At 43.5% G+C, this 20,614-nt stretch overlaps 1 protein-coding gene across 1 annotated transcript in view; it reads right to left on the reverse strand.

Moving 5' to 3' along the window:
* The window catches only part of LOC119800594 (Golgi pH regulator), a 41,648-nt gene extending 21,699 nt beyond the window's left edge, over positions 1–19,949 (reverse strand). The window contains exons 1-5 of the mRNA XM_038310745.2: positions 19,807–19,949; positions 7,277–7,336; positions 5,897–6,000; positions 2,580–2,686; positions 1,960–2,061 (exon numbers count right to left, since the gene is read on the reverse strand). Coding sequence (XP_038166673.1) covers positions 1,960–2,061; positions 2,580–2,686; positions 5,897–6,000; positions 7,277–7,336; positions 19,807–19,848 — 415 coding nt within the window. The 5' untranslated portion in view covers positions 19,849–19,949. The remainder of the gene's footprint in view (positions 1–1,959; positions 2,062–2,579; positions 2,687–5,896; positions 6,001–7,276; positions 7,337–19,806) is intronic.
* Between the last annotated feature and the right edge of the window lie 665 nt (positions 19,950–20,614).

A 20,614-nucleotide genomic window follows, 5' to 3' on the forward strand; every position in this document is an offset into this window, starting at 1 on the left:
ACTTAAAATATCAGCCAGTATGTGCAGCTTATACAAGCCTAGTACAACTCGTGCTTTAGATTCATTGGTTATGCACATGAGTGTCTTGCCTATGAGTATACCTGCTGCCTGCAGAGGTCAGAGAGCACTGGATCCCCTGCAACTGGAGTTCCAGATGGTTGTGAATCACCACATGGGTGCTGGGAACCAAACCCAGGTCCTCCGCAGGAGCATAAGTGCTTCTAACCACTGAGCCAGCTCTCCAGCTGACAAGCATTATTTTTAATTATTGATGACAGGCTGCTGAACTTTGCCTGTGCTTATTATTTGAAATGCTGCAACAGATACTGCTATTTATGTTTAAATATACTTAGTTATGCAAAATGTGCTTCTGTTAAAATTGGTTTTTATTCCTTTATTAATTTGCTTTATTTGTTTGCATGCACCAGACCACAGCACACATATGGTTAGAGGACATGTGACAGATAGTGATCTCCTTCCACCATGTGGATCCCAGAGATGGAATTAGGGTTGACAGCAGATGCCTTTGACTTCTGAGCCATCTCACTGAATGGCTATGTGCTTTCAGAAACTACATGTTTCCTCTGACCCAAATGAAGGAAAACTTTTCTTCCCCAAATCTAAGCTACCAGGTCATGTGAACACATGGAAGGATGTGGGGAGGTGTGCGGACTGCAGACTCTGGTGCCGTGGAAGGAGGTTGGAGGTGTGCAGACTGCAGACTCTGGTGCCGTGCACATGTGGAAGGATGTGGGGAGGTGTGCGGACTGCAGACTCTGGTGCACTCGGCATCCATTCCAATCCTTTCCCAGCTTTTCCCCCTGTACTAGGATGATGTGGGAGAGTGTTCTGTTTGTGTTGATTTCATTCATTAATAAAGAAACTGCCTTGGCCTATTTAATAGGCTAGCCCTTAGGTGGGTGGAGTAGACAGAACAGGAAGAAGGAAGTGAGGTAGACGCCTCAGGCAATCGTCATGCCTCTGCTCTCTGGGTCAGATGTGATGAAGCTCCGGCCCAAGATGGACGTATGCTAGAATCTTCCCGGTAAGACACCACCTCATGGTGTTAAAAAGATTATTAGATATGGGTTAGTCAAGATGTGAGTAAGAGGCTGAAACTAATGGGCCAGGCAGTGTTTAAATGAATACAGTTTGTGTGTTGTTATTTCGGGTGTAAAGCTAGCTGTGTGGGATCCGGGCAAGATGAAAAGCAGGCCTGCCCTGCAGCTCATGCTACACTAGGATCTGGGAAGCACAAAGCTCTTGCATTCCCAGGCTTTCTTGAAACTGAGGCTCAAATGTTTGTAGGTTTCACCAAACTGGCATGCCCATGTGGACATGAACAGTGCAGGGTGGTGAGCGGCTGGGCAGAGGCTCTGTGCTGGCTGCCAGGGCTAATGACCTGAGTTTGATCTCTAGGATGCACGTGGCAGAAGGAGAGAACTGACTCTCGAGAGATGTCCACTGACCTCCACATGAGAACCTTGGCATGTGCAAGCCCACCCACAAGTGTCAAGAAAAAGAAAACAAGGGCCTATCAGAAAGGCATGGGAACAGTACACCCAGGCACCCCCTTCCCTCTCTGCATTTCTCGCTGTCATGAAGGTGCCTCCTTTGCCACATGCTCCCACTATAATGCACTTTTTTGCAATAGAGCCAACAGACCAAGTGCCCACTGATGGGAACCTCCAATGCCGTGAATCACAATAGATCTTTCTCGTTTTAAGCTAATTAATTCTTGCGACAGTAACAGAAAGCTGACTGGCAATCACGCATGCTCTAAAATTCCTATGCAGCCGAACTAGCATTTGACGCCCTTGGAAAGAAGGAAGAATTTTATTTTGAAGTCAAATACTTTTGAGAGAAATATCTTGCTGTATTTCCCGCAATCAAAGTTTGAAGGGTTAGTTTTCATTTTTAATTAGAAGACGGAATAGCCATGCTTCCCACCGTACTCACCATGCTTTGGGCTGAGAATGGGAAACGGATCGCCCAGCTTCCAGAAGAAGTACATGAAGGTCAGCCATAAGAGACAGGAGAAGAGCAGGCGCTGCTTGTGCACTGAGACGGAACGAGGCTGTCAGGAGGACAGCTACTAGAGAGCTCACCACACACGTAATGAATGTGCAAATACCGGAGCCACACAATTCTTTTCAGAAGCATCCTTACCACCATTAGGAAATCTTTTGTGTAATTAGAACATTTTATATTTTAGTTAAGAATTTCTCTTACCCAGTTTTTTTTTTAAATACTGCTTTCATTTATTCTTTGAAGATTTCATATATTGGTCATATTCTTTTTCCTTCCCCAATTCCCCCAGATCCTCCCCCTCATTATAAAAATGTTGCTAAAATTACAGAGTGGATGAATTGAAGGGAACATCATAGCAGAGGCAGAAATTAATCTGTGGCAGGAGATACAATCTATATTTTCAGACAGAACTCGTTTTATGACTGCTTTAAGATGCTGGGTGTCCCCAGAGACCAGTATAAAAACAGAGAAGTGAGGCTGTCTGTGATCTACTCCCAACATGCATGCATCCCAGTCTAGGTGCTGACGTAAGGAGGCAAAATACTCACAAAGTTGGATGTTACTCACGATAAAATAACCAATGTAGAAAGGGACCATGAAGACCAGGATGAGCAGAATCACACACAGGTTCATCTTCCAGTGAAAGTAACGGGAGCTGAAATCAACACCAAAGTCATTTGGAGGCCAGGTTGGCAAGTCCATTCTGTTAGTGTTCCAAAGGCCCCTGCTCTTGGAGCCCACACTGAACATACTCCACCTACTCAGCCAACTAGACTGTTACACAGCTGGGCGCCTGTACACCCAGCACTTGGGAGGCAGATGCAAGAGAATCTTTGTGAGTTTGAGGCTAGCCTGGTCTCACATAGTAAGTTCCATGACAGCTAGGGTTACAGAGAGATATCCTGTTTTAACCCTTCCCCCCTCCCTGGTGGTTTATCCTTATAATCTCAGCATTTAGGAAGAGGAACTGTGAATTCAAGGCCAGCTTAGGTGACATCATTGAAATCCTGTCTTGCAAGAAAACAAGAAACAAAACGAATAAAAATTTCTAAATGGTACATGACCATCTTAACCTGAGATTTTCATTTTAAAAAGAATGTTAATACTTCACTCATGCTCCTAGGCAATGTGGATAACACACATTCTAAATGTAATAGAATGATGATAATAATAATAATGATAGATGTGGAACATCACTTTAACTATGTAAAGATATGTTACACTTGTTTCACCTCGCCTGCCTAAGGTCCTGAAGCTGAACAGCCAATAGCTAAAGAAAGAATAAGTGAGGCTGGCAGGCAGAGAAAATAAATAGGAGGACTCCCGGGAATGAGGGGAGGAGGAAGAGAAGAGAACAAGGGAGAAAGAGAGAGACATGGCTGGGGCAAGAAGCCAGGCAGCCACCTGCCAGCCAGACACGAGAAACACTGAACGTAAGACATACAGAAGAGAAAAGTTAAAAAAAAAAATCCCCGAGGTAAAAGGTAGATGAAGAGAAATGGCTAATTTAAGTTAAAAGAGATAGCCAGAAATGAACCCAAGCTAGGTCAAGCATTCATACCTAATAAGAAGTCTGTGTCATGATTTGGGAGCTGGTTGGTGGCCCCCCTAAAGCCCTGGTACAAACAGAATTAAAGGAAAGTTTAATCCTACACACCTCTAATTCCAGGACTTGGGAAGTAGAGGCAAGAAGACACAAAATCAGCCTTTGTCACATAGTAAGTGTGAGGCTGTTCTGGGCTACATGACACCCTGTCTCAAAACCAAACCAAAACAGGGCCGGTGAGATGGTTCAGTAGGTAAGGGCATTTGTGATGACCAAAGTTTGATTTCTGGGACCCACATGATAGAAGGAGAATATTGAGCCCTGAAAGCTGTCCTCCAGCTTCCACATGTATGCAGGGACCTGTATTTATGTGCCCCTCCCCAATAAATAAATGTAATAAAATTAAAATAAAAATTATTAAAATATATAAAATATATGTTAATAGCAATTCTGAGGTAATAAAGACTCAAATTCTTTCATAGTTTGATCTAAACATTTGACATGCACATCTCTCGTTAATATTTATAAAATACATTTTATCTATTAAAATTTTTAGGCAGGGCATAGTGGCACACATCTTTAATCCCAGTACTCAGAAGGAAGAGGCAGGTAGATCTTTATGAGTTTGAGGCCGGCCCGGTCTATATAAGTCCCAAGCTAGCCAGGGCTGTATAGTGAGGCCCTCTCTCAAAATAAGGAAGTAAAAAGTAACTCCAGTGCCAGAGGATCCGATGCCCTCTTCTGGCTAATCTGGGTACCGGGCACACACATGGCACACTTAACATGCATGCAGGTAAAACACTGATACACATAAGAAAAGTGGTCACATGTTTTAGCTGCTCTTTTTAACAGTAAATAAAGTGATGTCCTCTTGAAAGAGAATAAAGGATCCAAACAACCCTCTGCATGTGAAGAGGATGCATACATACATCCTCTACCGAGAGATATGTCAAAGGGATACTCATTCAGAGGCAAAATTCTCTTCTGAAAGTTATTCTGAATCTAGTGAATGCAAGACAGACCACGTGATCAAGGTCCACATTTCTGTCCACAGAATGTTGGCATGAAGAAAGAGATATAGCTGTATACGTGTTTCGGCCTAAACAAAGCCCGTCTGAAAAATGAACCTGAACTGGACTTGAGCAGCACTCATTCCTGCGCTCTAAGGTAAACTGAGGAATGCGAGAAATGTGCACTAAAGACAGACTGTTTCTGACAGGAAAGACAGACTGTTTCTGACAAGAAAGACAGACCATTTCTTACAGGAAAGACAGACCGTTTCTGATGGGAAAGACAGACTGTTTCTGACGGGAAAGACAGACTGTTTCTGATGGGAAAGACAGACCGTTTCTGATGGGAAAGGATTACCATGAGTTGCGAGTTTGGGGATACAATGCACCGCAAACAGCAGGTGTGCTCTTACCATGACTACCACTCAGCTCTATGGTCAGCGAACCAGGGCCCCTGCACCTAGCAACTTTCACAAAGAGGTTTCACCAGGGCAGGACTGTACTCGTTTGTTTCTGCAACTTTCACAAAGAGGTTTCACCAGGGCAGGACTGTACTCGTTTGTTTCTGCACTGCTTACAGTGCTTCTGCTTTACAACGGCAGATCCGAGTGGTATGGAAGACATCCCACAGCTTACAAAGTCTGAAATATTTACTATCTAGTCCTTCACAGAAACATTTGCTAAATTATACCAAGAGAGTAAAATGTCCATGTTGTGATAATGCAATCTAGCAAATAGCATAGAAATGACTTGTTAATCCTCTGTAGCTCATCCAGACAAGGTTTGGATTATGACAGAACAAGTCTGGAGTAGGGAGTCACGGCTCTACAGCCAAGCCCCAGGAGGTACTTTAAAAAGACATCTTCAAAAACCATTCTCAGTTCAATCCAACTGACTACATGTAAAATTAACCGGGGTGGATAAAATAGATGAACTGGAGATCAGTCTTCCTTGAAGTCCTTGAATAGCTGAGGAATTTTGATCTTTTCAAGTGGCGGCCGAGTTGCGGGGGTGTGACTAGCATTTGGTCAGAGTCTGAGAATCAGAAAGCTGCTGGAATGAAGCCCAGGACAGAGACTCCCATAGCCTCACGCTCAGGAGGTTCTGCAGAGCTAGCGGTCAGGGCAGTTTCCCCTGGAGACAGCTTGCTGAACCTGTTACTAGGAAACCATTTTTGGCGGTTGCTGCAGCTCCTGAGACTAACCTCTAGCCGCAAGGTAGATAATTCCTCCATGACGTCCAGATGGCACATCTACTGCAAAGAGAGGGCACCACACTTCCAGGGAAAGGATGTCAGACCGGAGCTTACCTGCTGTTCAGAACTCCCAGGATTTCAAAGATGATAAGCTCAAACATAGTGCACGAAAACGCAAACGTCACGGAGAAGATGACCTGCACAACGTACTGCCGCACCTGTTAAAGTCAGATGTGAAGCTAGTCATGTCCTTCCCTAACATTCTGAACGCAGACTCTTCCGATGGCGAGTCTGAAAACCTGTGTTCAATTCTGCAGTCTGAGGCAGAAACTTGGGTTACACGATTGAAGTGGGCAGCACGCAGGAATCATGGCCGCCTCTTACTGGAATCTTCTCGCAGTTGGGGAATTGAAAGCACAAAGGATGAAATGACTGGGTCACAAGCAGCGTTTAGATGCCCGATGTCAATGACAGAAAGGAAAAAGGTCTGCACACATGGTTAAAGTTAACAGTTCTTCGACACTGTGGAGCTCATATAGGCTCTAGAACTTTACTGAGAGGCCTTAGAATATACAGATTCTCTAGAATGCTGGGCTCTTCCTAAATCTCCTGAGGAGGCTTAATAATGAGCATCTTAGAAATGCCTCCAAAGTGTCCAGATAACTAAGTAGTGAAATTATATCAGAAAATGGCCAGCATAGGATATGAATCCAAGGTTTAAACAAAACAAAAACAGCATAGCTTTGGGATTTGCGAACAAAACAAAAACCAGCGTAGCTTTGGGATTTGCGTGTTGACTTAACTTGAAGGCTAGCAATTGTGGACTAAAAGGGTACTTCCCAGGCATTAGAAATTAAATTTCCTCTTGAAAATAAGCATCTGCTTTTGGGATACACGGCACCCAAATGACTAAAGGATGGTCTTCCTTGTTCTTAAGTTTTTGTTTTTGTTTTTGTTTTTTTTTGTTTCTGGTTTTGGTTTTAAATTACCAAAACCAGTAGGGCCTGGTGGTACATGCCTGTAATCCCACTACCACTTGGGAGGTTGAAGCAGGAGGATTGCTATGAGTTACTGGTCAGCCTAAGCTATATAGGGAGTCCCAGGCCAGCCTGAGTTACATAGCAATACCCAGTCTCAAAAATCTGTGATAAGTAAGTTAGTAAGGAGAAAGAAAATAAATCTATCAGTGAAGCCTGGTCGTAGTATGTAGTTTCAGAATTGCACATTATTGATTGGCACAGGCTTTCTATCTGAGGGAGTGAACACAATCTTTTTGTTTGATTTTTAAAGATAGGGTTTCTCTGTGTCTCTCTAGCTGTCCTGGAACTTACTCTGTAGACCAGGCTGGCCTCGAACTCAGACGAGCTTGCCCCTGCCTCCTGAGTGCTGGGATCAAAGGCGTGTACCACCACTGCCTGGATTTTTTTTTTTTAATGGAACCATTTTTCTTGTTCCATTCTAAACAAACTAAAGCATAAAATGGTTTCTTCTCACCTCATAGTCCTTAAACAACTGGCGCATGAAGAAAAGCCAACCGAATCCAAAAAACAGTATCTAGGGGAGAAGAAAGACAAAATGTCAAGATCCATCTTCTTTTGACAAATGCCTCATAGAGATTATTTTATGATAAAATGTCTGCTAACTAGACAATTGTTATTTTTAGAGATTAAAAATGAGACCCACTTATGACATTGGAAAGAGATACTTAGATGCTCTTAGAATTTTTAAATTATTCATTGTACAGAATGAGTTTTAAGGTAGACAAAAATGGAAATACATATATTTTCCCATAATGCTATAAGCCAGTTTATAAGCTAGAGAAGTCGGCAAACAAACAAAGACTCTACTGAGTATCTGGCTGGTGCCATGGGCGATACGCTTACCGAGCAGAATGCCAAGCTTTCACAGAAACAGAGCTATTATTCCCCAGAAAAAAAATCCCAGGGCATTTATGCTCCTTTCAACTCTCCTAAATGAGCATGAAGCGTTTCTGGTATAGATCAATCCCAATTCCCACTTGTCTGGTTACCTGTTACCCACACGTTCAGGAAAACCCAGTCAATTGGCAGTTACCTTTATACACCAATGATAATTGCTGACAACAGCCCATCCAAGCCCTGCTGGACCATACCTTGCCCACCCCATTATGTCTGCTCAGCAGCCTGCTTCCACATAGTACACCTATTTGCTGTGGGGTGGTCTTTCTGTATGCTGTGAATATGTGCTGCTCTCATTGGTTGATAAATAAGCTGCTTTGGCCCATGGTAAGGCAGGATAGAGAGAGGCAGGTAGTTCAAGCAGAGATACAGGAGAAAGGTAGAGTCTGAGAGATGCCAGTCAGCCAGCCACCAAGGAAGGAAGACATGTAGAAAAAAAGCAAGACAGGTAATATGCCACGAACCACATGACAAAGCATAGATAAGAAATATGGATTAATTTAAATGTAAGTAATTAAGCCTGAGCCATTGGCCAGGCATTTATAAGTAATATTAAGCCTCTGTGTGGTTATTCAGGAACTGGCGGGTAGGAGAGAAACCTCCATTTACACCTGTTATCTGCTGATGCCAGCACCCTGTACCTGAGTTATGGGTTCAATCATTCTTTTCCTACACCTTACACCTTCCGAGCTGACAAATGCTGTAAAAACTGTAACTATGGAATGCACTGAGCACCCAGGGCAGGTCTCAGCACCTTACACCTTCCGAGCTGACAAATGCTGTAAAAACTGTCACTATGGAATGCACTGAGCACCCAGGGCAGGTCTCAGCACTGTTTTGTCATCAAAGCAGGAACAGAAACAGAGGGCCAGTAGTGCCCAAACCACAGTTTAGGGTTTGTTTGTTTTTTTTGTTTTGTTTTGGTTTTTTGTTTTCTTTTCTTTTCTTTTCTTTCTTTCTTTTTTTTTTTTTTCAAGACAGGGTTTCTCTGCAGCTTTAGAGCCTGTCCTGGGGCTAGCTCTTGTAGACCAGGCTGGTCTTGAACTCACAGAGATCCGCCTGCCTCTGCCTCCCGAGTGCTGGGATTAAAGGCGTGCGCCACCACCGCCTGGCTTGTTTTGTTTTGTTTTGTTGTTTTTTGTTTTTGCCCCGAGACAGGGTTTCACTATGCAGCCCTGGCTGTCCTGGAACTCACATTGTAGACCAGGCTGGCTTCATACACACAGAGATCCACCTGCCTCTGCTTCTCAAATGCTAGAATTAAAGATGTGTACCATCTCTGCCTGGTCCCCAGTTCTTAAAATAACATATAAAAACTAAAAGACCACAGGTAAAGAATGCTGCTATTCAGAAAGAAACAAACGCAGCAGGTCCTGCTAGCCAATCAGAAACTGCGCCTTTTCAGAACACACACACAAGACCTACACAGGCTTAAACCAGACAAAGTCCTAGCGCTGAGAAGGGAACGCGGACATACAGTCCCACCCCTAACAAAGAAGCTATTTGCAATTGACACCTGCTGGAAAAGAGAAAATAAGTTTTCCCAATGGGGTAACGGGGTGTACCAGCCACACCCCAGGGCCATGCTCAGGGATAGCTGGCCAACACATAACAGGCGCCGTGCTTCGCTGTGTTCGTTTCGTCTCACGGGTTTGTTCTGAGAGAACAACATGCTGCTGGGAGAGTAGGGAGATGAGGAAGAGCTGGGGAGAGCTGGGGGGGGGGGGAGGCTATGATCAAAACATTCTGCATGAAACAAATTATTAAATAGAAGAGAAAAAGCCTGAGGTCCTGGCCGATGAGTTCCAACAAGCTGATTCTTATTAGATGTCACCATGAAGATGTCACACTCCACAGTGTTCTGCAAGTCCACAGCAGGAGGAGCGCTCACTGAGGAACCAGTCTATGCGCTAGAGCAGGGGACGAGTGAGCTAATGCTGACAGCAACAGCTGCGCAGTCCCTGATGCAACAATAACCAGCCGGGGACAGGGCCGCTTGCCGGTGGCCATGTCAGAGGAGAAGCAGTGGTGTCAGCCCACCAGGAGGAAAATCCCCGATGGGTGAGTCTCAGCTGGGTAAGGCCCCACGACCACAGACTCCAGAGTGGCTTTTGCTTCTGCTGTGCCTTTACATGGTTGTCGTTGCCACTTTCTCTGGTATCTGGCATGGTGTGAATGGGTGTGGAGAGAGCCCCACTCCCTGTAATGTAGTGTGTTTATCTCATGGATTCTGAAAATGACTATTTTGCTGAGCATTTTTGCCTGTGGATTATTATGAAGACGATTTCTTCCTAAACTGTATTGTCTAACTGATAACAATAATGTTGGTTTATATAGAGTTTTGATGATAAAAAAAATAAACAAGGAAGTGTCACACAGCTAGAACACATGAGGGAGTCGTGGAGACTGTGGCTCAGGTTAATGATTAAGAAAAACAATTGAGGGGCTGGAGAGATGGCTCAGAGGTTAAGAGCACTGACTGCTCTTCCAGAGGTCCTGAGTTCAATTCCCAGCAACCACATGGTGGCTCACAACCATCTGTAATGAGATCTGGTGCCCTCTTCTGGCCTGCAAGTATACATGCAAGCAAAATACTGTATATGTAATAAATAAATAAATCTAAAACCAAAAACCAACCAACCAACCAACCAAACAAACAAACAAAAAACCACAATTGAGTCTCAGTAGCCCAGTTAGTTTAAATTCTTCTAATCTCAAAGTTAGGAGGTACGTTCACAGGTTTTGGAGCACAACACAGCTGAAATAAAGCTTTGGAAGTAACTTCAAGTTAACTAAGATGTTTTTGTCAAATAGCTTTGAGGTGAAAACCCCAAGAAGACAATGCAAAGTTTTAGAAAGGCACAGAGTTGAATATGGAACTCTCTAAGGTAAGGGAACAAGAGCAGAGCAGCCCAATTACCATTAGCTGATGTGCCTTTCCTGCTAGGATTGGTTGATGACCAAAGGTGATGATTAATTCCTTGTGCCTATTTCTGCCCTCAATCTCCTGATATAGGAAACTGTTGATGAGTGGGTATGTACCCTAAAGACTTAAAGTAGAGCTGGCTGATTACTTTTCATATACAAAAGTTTAGATTTGTAATTCCTTTAAGATTTCTTATATGTTTACCTTTTGAGATCAGTAATAAAGTGATTGGTCCTTTCTTTGTAACCTCAAAACGCAGCCTGCCAGTAAAGAACACCTTGCTTGCTCACACTGTCAGTCTACAAGTTGCTTGAGTAGAATGTACATGAGTTCTTGAGATAATTGTTTTTCACCTGTAGTATGTAAAATGTTTAATATGTAAGGGACATGAGAACACACTGCTTTTACTTGTATTCATTGCAATCATTCACTTGAAAAACAGAATATAACCACATAGTAATTGTTATATTGCCTGAAAGATTTTTCTGGGGTGTATAAAAAAAAAAAAGAATCAGATAGAGTTAAAATGAGCAAACATCAGAATGAAAGCGTTAGAAGGAAAGCATCAAGAATGCGAGAAGGAAATCACCAGGAAAATAAAGAATAGAGAATGCAAAAGAAGAATAAAGAAAAGGTCTGAAGGAAACCATCAAGAGCGTGTGTGAGTGTCTTTCCCTAACCCCTCAGATAAAAAAGTCACAGTACTTGCTGAGTCAGTGGATTCCCTTTGGCCTGCACTGTTGAGGTTGGTCCCCCAGGCAGTAAAAGTCTCTGTGAAATCTTGATTCTGGGAACATGAACCACGTGGAATCAACCACCTGTACAGATAGTATGAACTGATCCAGTGTAACTTGCCAGGCAGCTCAGAGAAGAAAACATGGCTAGAAACAAACAAACAAAACCCAGGCACATTCAAGAGGTGAAAGGCAAAATGAGAAAGGAAGCAGTTCACAGGTTGGATTTGGATGCTGAGGGCATAGAACTTCCTCTTAGAAAGATGGGGTTTGCAAGAGACACAAGATGATAATAAGCATTCAAACCCCAGGAGATTTCACAGAAGGGACCCAAATTCTGGGTCTTTGTATTCTGAAGACAAAGATGGGTTTCAAGAGCTAAATAAGAATGGAATACTAGCCGGGCGGTGGTGGCGCACGCCTTTAATCCCAGCACTCGGGAGGCAGAGGCAGGCGGATCTCTGTGAGTTCGAGGCCAGCCTGGTCTACAAGAGCTAGTTCCAGGACAGGCTCTAAAAAAGCTGCAGAGAAACCCTGTCTCGAAAAACAAAAAAAAAAAAAAAAAAAAAAAAAAAAAAAAAAAGAATGGAATACTAGAGGTGAGAATATTCAGCAGAAACTTTCTTCAAAGAAAGTATTGGAGGATTTAACGGAAAACTTTTTTTATTGATTTTTATTGAGCTCTACATTTTTCTCTGCTCCCCTCCCTACCTCCCCACTTCAACCCTCCCCCAAGGTCCCCATTCTCCCAATTTACTCAGGAGATCTTGTCTTTTCTACTTTCTACTTCCATGTAGATTAGATCTATGTAAATTGCCCTTTGTGTCCTCATTTTTAACAGAAAACTTATCTACAATACAGTCTGGGTTCTAATTCCCATTACCACCTCAGTTCTTAAACATGCAGAAGTCAGAAGAAGAAAGCATTAGCTGCAGCCCTCACCATAGCTCAAGCATAGTCAGAACTAAGGAGGGGGAAATGCAGGAGGCTTTATTAAAAACAGCTGAAACAAGAGACCGACACAGCCAGACAGCTGCTCTGGGAAGCAAGCAGCGAAGGGCAGCAGACACTTGCACCACACCTCTGTCCTCCACGGTTGTCACTGTGGCTTCTCTCCACACTGGAGACTCTGCTAACAAACCACATGCAAGCGTATACCAAAAAGATTACCCACACAATAAAACTGGCTTTATCTCAGAGATGCAGGGATGGTTCAACATACACAAGTCAGTAAGTATAATAAATTGCGTAAGTGAACTTAAGGACAAAAATCACATGAATCATTTCAATAGATGCAGAAAAGGCCTTTAGCAAAATCCAATATACCTTTGTGATAAAAATTCTACAGAGAGTAGGACTGGAGAGAACATAACTCAACATAATGAAGGCTATATATGACAATGCACATTAACCTCACTTTAAATGGAGAAAAACTTGAAGCAATGCCATTAAAACTGGGAATGAGTTATGACTGCCCACAGTCCCCACTCTTTTTCAATATAGTTCTAAAGCATTAGCTGGAGCGATAAAGCAAGAGAAAAAAAATTAAATGGATACAAATAAGAAAATAAGTTAAATTATTTCTATCTGCAGATGAAATATCATACTTAAAAGATCCCACAAAGTCCACCAGAGATTACCAATTTCAGCAAAGTGGCAGGATATAGAATAAATGTGTACAAATCAATAGCCTTTCTACGTACAAACAACAAACGCTGAGAAAGAGATCACATACATGCTCTCATTCACAACAGCCTTAAAGGAAACAGGTACCCGAGAATAACTCCAATCAAGGAGGCGAAGACCTCTACCGTGAAAGCTTTAACTTTCTGGAGAGAGACTGAGAAAGACCCTACAGTGAAAAGACAGCCCACAGCCCACAGTCGGGGACTGTAGAGTTCAAACTGTGAAAACACCATTATGCCAAAAGCAATTTACAGATCCAGTGCAATCCCAATAAAAAATTCCGATCTCATTCCTCACAGAAATATTAAAAAACTATACTAAAATTTATTTGGAACCACAAAAGACCCGAGATAGTCAAAGCAATTCTGAGCAAAAAGAACAATTGGAGAGATTACCATCCCAGACTTCAAGATCTATTACACAGGTAAAGTAATAAAAACAGTATGTTGCTGGCTCCGAGACAGATGTGTAGGCCAATGGAATAGAATAAAAGACTCAAACATATAAATATAGCCATATGATATTGACAAAGATACCAAAAACATACACTGGAGAAACAACGGCATCTTCAGATGGTGCTGGGAAAACTGGATGTTCACATGCAGACGAATAAAATTAGACCCATGTCTATCACCTTGCACTAAAACTAAGTACAAATGAATAAAAGACCTCAATGTGAAACCTGAAACATGGGAACTGCTAGAAGAAGATACAAGCTGTATCCTAAAGACGCAGGTGTAGGGAAGGGCTTTCTGAAGAAGACTCCGTTGCCCAGGGGGTGAGGAAGACAAACGCTTCTGCAGAACCTGGGCAGCAACCAGGCGAAGAGGAAGCCACTGAGTGGGAGAGAATCTTGTCAGCTACATATCCTGCAGAGGAGTGATATCCAGAGTATATAAAGAACTAAAAGAATAGAAGCCTCCCCCAAAACACTGTTCTAAAAACGGATCTATACAGGGTTCTCGAAAGAAATGAAACCGCTAAGAGTTGTCTTACAAGATGTGCATCATTCTTAGCAACTACGGAAATGCACAGCAAGGCAACTTGGAAATGTCATCTTTGCCCAGTCACGATGGCTAAGGTCACAGAACAAGGAACAGCAAATGCTGAAGGGTGCTGCAGGGAAAGGGGGACCCTCGCCCACTGTTGGTGCAGACTTTATGGAAACCAGTACGGGAAATTCTCTATACTACTGCCCGACATATGTCCCAAGACTCCACTGACACTTGCTCAGCCATGCTCACTGCCTCTCTAATTCACAATAGCTAGAACATGGAAACAACATAAATGTCCCTCAACTGAAAAAGGATGATGAAAATGTGGTGTAGACAGACAGTGGAATTCAGCTGTAAAGAGTGAACTCATGGTATCTGCAGGTAAATGGAGGAAACCAGAAAATACTATATTGAGTGAGGAAAATCAAACCAAGAAAAACAAAACATCTTCTCTCTTATCTTTAGGCTCCTATCCAACTCTTCAGATGTGAACATATTACCTGGAGGAACCAGGCTAGTAAAAAGACAATAGGGAGAACGATAGCAGGATAGGAACAATATGAAAGGGGAAAAGAGGAAAAGGGGCTTTCTTTAGGAAGAAGTCAAAAGAAGGAGAAAGAGGGAGGAGAGATAAATAAGTCCAAGAATGTTTGAGAGTCTTAAATAAACATTATTTTATAATTACCTAATATTACATATAACACATGTGTCTCCACATCCATCCATCCATCCATCCATCCATCCATCCATCCATCCATCCATCCTTCCATCCATCCAAAAGGAAGTTATGGGGCTAGAGAGACGGTTCAGTAGTTAAGAGCACTGTCTGCTCTCCCAGAAAATCCGGGTTCATTTCCCAGCACCCACATGGCAGCTCATAATTGTCTGTAAGCCCAGTTTCAAGGAACCCGACACCCTCATATAGACATGCATGCAGGCAAAACACCAATGCACGTAAAATCAATTATATTACAATGAAGTTATGCCACTCTGGCCGACAATGCTCCCCACAAGAGTCATAGACCATCTAGTAGAAACCCAGCACCTGGCATAAGAAACCGCTTTTCAAACTGTTGGTCAACAAAGTCCAGAAGACCCCGAAACAACAAGGCTACTGTTGGTGCCCTCGGCAACCCCACTTGGAGGCCAGAGGGAAATGGAAATCCCCATTGCTGAAGAACCATGCACTTTAGACACAAGACTTGGATGATTAGAGCTGGATCTGATCTGAAAGCCTTATCCCTGAGGTAAACACACACACACACACACACACACACCCTCTTTTCTTCTTGTATTGGTTGGGAATTTTATGGATAAAATTCTTTTCCGCCCTTCCTACTGACTGTAGCAGGAGTCTAAACACATGAACAGGTCAGCACAAGCTATTTCAGCCTGTCCTTCCTGCCAACTTAACATCTTCTTAGGCACAACTTCTCCCAGTTCTGGAGACATGTTCTTTCATATTGAGACTTCTGTGGTCCCAGACAGGAACTCTCTCCAGCTCTCTCTACAGATAACCCCACACACAGGTCTTAGTGAATGCATTGTGGCCTCTGGAAGACCTTCTCTAGCCTCCCAACTACAGATCAAGCATGCTTTCTGTATAATCATATTTATTTTGCCTTATCAAGGCACTGAGCACATGGTTTTATAATGCTTAATGAAATGGGTTTTGAATTAAAAGCTGTCACAATAAGGATTAGGGTTGGCTGCTTGCTCTTTGTACATAATAGTCCCTGTAAAAACGTCTGTAGTGGGATGCCAGCCACTAGAGATTGAAAGATGGGTAAGACAGTTATCATCCCAAAGAGCCACAGTACAGTGGTGAAGAAGGCACTAAATAATGTAATGTGGATGAGCAGTGGAGGGGCCTGATCCTGATCCTGTAAAACACACAGTGAGGGACCAAAGCACTCTCTACAGGGTTGTTAGGTTTCCTGGAGGTGATACTGAAGAAGGTCGCAATCTGAGGTGAGACCCTAATACCATGTGCAAATTTAGGGAGTACTCATTTTTCTACAGGTTTTTATTCATTAAAATATTAAAAATTATTCCTGACACACCTTTAATCCCAGCACTTGGGAGGCAGAGGCTGGTAGATCTCTGAGACTTTGAGGACATCTGGTCTAAAAAGTGAGTTTTAGGACAGCCAGGGCTGTTACACAGAGAAACTCTGTCTTAACAAACAAAACAAACCAGACAAGTAAAAAGCAAAGGTGGTAGGAACAGGAAGATGGGGCTTTATAGACAGTAAAGGTCATGAAGAAAGGTGGGTACTTGATGTTGGCACACACTGGCAACTACATGGCTGGGTGGTGGCAGAAGATAATGTCTATTAAGGAGAAAGTTTAAAAACAAGAATAGGGAGGAGAAGCAGGAAACCCATCACCAAGAGCCCAACATGCCATCTGAGGAGCTTTAACTATTCTGGAAAGATGAGGGTCGCTGATGCTGTGGGATAATGCTTTTGTACCCTGGAAAAAGCTGTCACTCGTATTGGTTTAATAAAATGCCAATTGGCCAGTAGCCAGGCAGGAAGTATAGGCAGGGTGACCAGACTAGGAGAATTCTGAGAAGAGGAAAGGCTCAGTCTGCAGTCACCACCAAGACACAGAGGAAGCAAGATGAGACTGCCTCACTGAGAAAAGGTACCAAGTCATGTGGCTAAACATAGACAAGATACACACACACACACACACACACACACACACACACACGTGAATGATATACATGGAACAGGAAACGAGAGACAGCTATCTGGCTCTAACGTGTTACCCTGTGCTGACTGACGAAGCTCCACTGAAAGGACTTTTAAATTACAAGCGCACGAATGAGCAGTGGCAGCTGGTGTGCTTGCCCAGGCCTGCTGTGTGGCTGCACAGGAAGCAAAGCAGGAGGACCCCTGGAGCCCAGAAGTTTGAGGTTAAACAGTGAGAACCTGTCTTAAAAAAAAAACAAAACAAAACAGGAATTGGAGGATTTATTATACTCAGGACAACTACGAACTCTGGCAAGGTTATAGAGGGGAAAAAGTAACTTCAATCTTTATTTGTTTTCAAATAAACAGGAACCTGCATGGCTTATTGAAAAGACTGAACAGTCTTAGAACTGTGCAAAGCAGACCCTTGACCTTGGCTCACAGTGTACTGCGGCACTCACGAGAGTATTCTGGAACTGATAAGTTCACACAGCTGAACTGATGGCTCAACAGAAGTTAGGTAGCAGCTGCTTTTATGAAACGACTTCAAATTTGGAAAGTAGGATAGATTAAAAAAAAGACAATGATTGGCAGGACAGTTCTCAAGAATTACCTGAAGAAGACACTTTTCTTGGGTATTTATTCATGCCTTTACTCACTAGCTAATATTTATTGGCAACTGATATGTGGCAGGTTCCAGAGATAGAACAGGGACTGAGAAAGCAAAACTGCGGCTCTCAAAGGGTTTATAACCACGAAGGAGATAACAAGTAATTACAGGGGAGTATGACAGCCCATAGGGAAGCGAGTGAAGGGGACCAAGGTGACAAGAATAGAAACACTGGTCTAACCTGGTCTGGGAGAAGTACTTGGACACCCAAGCTGAGATCTTAAGTGTCTTAAGAGGCTTGTAAGGCATACTGAAGACCTTGTGCTTATTCTATGGAACGGTGAACAAAAATGTCTAAGGTAATAAGTTTTATGAATTTAATATTAAGTATTACATGTGTGTGCATGTGCATACACACACGAGCATGTTAGTGCATGCACAGTGCATTAGTAGAAGCTAGAGGACAACTTAGGGAGTTGGTTCTCTCCTTCCATTGTGAGCACCAAGAATCTAACTCAGGCTGTCAGGTTTGTGTGGAGTGCCTTCACCTGCTTAGCCATCTCACTGCCTGAGGTGACAGGGTTTGGTACGAAGCCTCTGGTTGCATTTCATAAACCTTCCAGTTCAGACCAAACTGGGAAAATGGTGTATGTGTTGCTCTCCAGTTAACCACGCTTCCCTAGGGAGGAGCTCTCTTTTAAACTAAGACTGACTAGGTCTCTACTCTTCAGCAACTGACTCAGATGTGAGGGACTACAGACGTTGTAAGGAAGATACTACCTTGGATTGCATGAAGCAGAGAAATAAAGCAGAAACGAGAAAGAAAGTGGCCAGAATAAAAGACCACTCTGGTTATTGATACGGAGAAAATAAAGGTGATATTTTTATTTTCATTAACACCTCAATGATAGTAAAATATCCCCATAAACATATGGGCAAGGGATACTCAATATAAAGCATTGTTTGATCCATTAAATTTAATATTTCATTTGGATATATCTGTAAAAGTTAAAGGTTACAAATTTAAAATATTAGAAAGTCATGCTCTTGGGTTAACTTTTGAATTATATTCACAAGTTCACAGGCAAAAGTGAATGGCAATTTTCTACTTACACTTTTATTTTTGTATTCTTATAGGGCTGGCAAAAGACACAGGGCTTTGCATATTCCAGTCAAGTGCTATACCATTGAGCTACAAGCTCAATTCTTTACATTTATATTGTTCCACGAAAAAAGTGTCACTTAAAACTTAAGTATTGTTATTTTTTTCTTGACTCGGTACTAAAGCTGAAGCCATTGTGTGTTGTTATGAAGGCCAAGAGGGAGGTGTAGAGAAGTTTTTAAGAATAAGGGCTGTGTGTCCAGAATTTTCTGTATTCACACATTTTAAAATTATGCTGGCAACAGAAACAACCAAATGTATTTGAATGGTATTAATTTTGAAAAAGGAAAAATAGTTATTATATTAGAATAGTAAAACCGAGTGGCTTTTTCTTGTCTCATATTGTCTTGTGTTGTCATCGAAGTTTTCAAGAGGCAAGGACAAGGCTCCGCAGAGGGGAAGCATTAGCAGTCAGCAGTGCAAACCCTAAATATCTGGAGGGTTTAAACCTAGGAATGTAGCGTACTTTAGGTTCCTGAAGGGAACTGTTTCCTTCACTTGCCGTTCGGATGTGATGAAGAGAAAATCTTTGACTGGGAAGATGAGGGGGCAAGAGCAATAACTGGAAGAACTTCGGCTACTCGCCCATTATTTATATAATATAAATATAAATATATAGTGAGTGCTTGCATTTGGAGGTGTATACACAGCTATGCACATAAATGCGTACATGATGCAAACAAACACTGTGATAAACATTGGGGGGGGGACCCCCGAGAAGCACGGACGACAGGGAAAGCAAGAGGCTCACTACATGAAACTACTGTAGAGCAGGACTTATCAGTGGTTTATGTACGCCCACAGTTTTGTATAATAGTGGGCGTCGACTATAGAAAAGAATGGAGGTGGCCAATCGAGAAGCAACGAGGTTCTGACCGCGATCAGCAAAGAGTGGACAGCAAGGAGAGGACGAAGTAGAGGTGTCACGGCACAAAGGAAACGTCAGACTCGGAAGTCGTAGAGGTAAACACGTCGGCACCCGGATCCGGCTAAGCCAGCACTCAGCTCTAGCCCGCACGCCTCCGTGGGCCTCCCGCCCGGAGCCACACTCCTCCAGGCTCCGCGGTCCACGGCGCAGCCCGAAGCCTTGGGACACTGAAGGAACTGCCCCCACCCCAGCCGGTGGCACCGGCCCCCGCGCGGACCCGCACGTCAGGGGGTGGGAAGCACGCTAGGTGAGTGACAGGGCCACAAGTCAACCCTAACCATCCGGGCTAGGGCACTGGCTGAGCAAATCCGGGTTCTCCGGAGCGCGCGAGGGCCGGCGGCGGCTCACCTGGGAGGTGATCATGATGCTGGAGTCGATCAGGAAGCTCATGGCGAAGCCTCGGGAGGCCCATGCCCAGCTGTCTACCCCTCAGAGAAGCTGCAGGTTAAGACACTCCAGCTGCAGCAGTAAGCGGCCTTCGCCCCCAGCCATCCGGGCGGGGCTGTCGCGTGCTTACGCCATCAAGCTGCGCCGCAGCCAGCCAATCAGCGGTCGCATCCCTGTTTGCACAGCAGGTGAGGGTGGGCAGGGCTGGAGGCCGCGCCGCGCTCAATTCCGCGGGCTGGAAACGGCAGAGTAGGCTAAGCCCAATGCGAGTTCAGTTCTCTGCAGTAGACAGAAGGAGCCGAAGGGCCTGAGAAGTAACGTCTTGTTTTAAGTAGTACTGCCTTTAAATATACTGATCCTAGCTAAAAAACTGGAAGTTAGCAATTACTGGACTGAGAGTCGCAGAGAGGCACCGAGTTGCGTGATAGTCCAGCGCTTTGGTTGTGGAGTACTAGGCGTCGTGTGAGACCCACCACTGCGGCGGGGCGGGGAGGGGCACAAATCATTGGAGCATAATCAAAAAATGATTATTTGAAAGGACAGGAAGAGGGAATTGAAGGCTCGGGAACTTAGAGAATGGGTATATACTGATATAACCCCAAGGGATGCTTGTAGGGCAAAGGACTGGAAGTTATATGAAGGCAGATTTTAATTCAAAATCATAATTATTTAGGAGTCTGCAGGAGGGTTATTGTTAGAAACTAGTTTCGCCCTTCACAACAGACCGTGTGGCTGTGGCTCAAATACAAAGTGAATCACATCTTTCCCC

The sequence above is a fragment of the Arvicola amphibius genome, chromosome 14, assembly GCF_903992535.2.
Source record: "Arvicola amphibius chromosome 14, mArvAmp1.2, whole genome shotgun sequence".
Classification (NCBI taxonomy): domain Eukaryota; kingdom Metazoa; phylum Chordata; class Mammalia; order Rodentia; family Cricetidae; genus Arvicola; species Arvicola amphibius.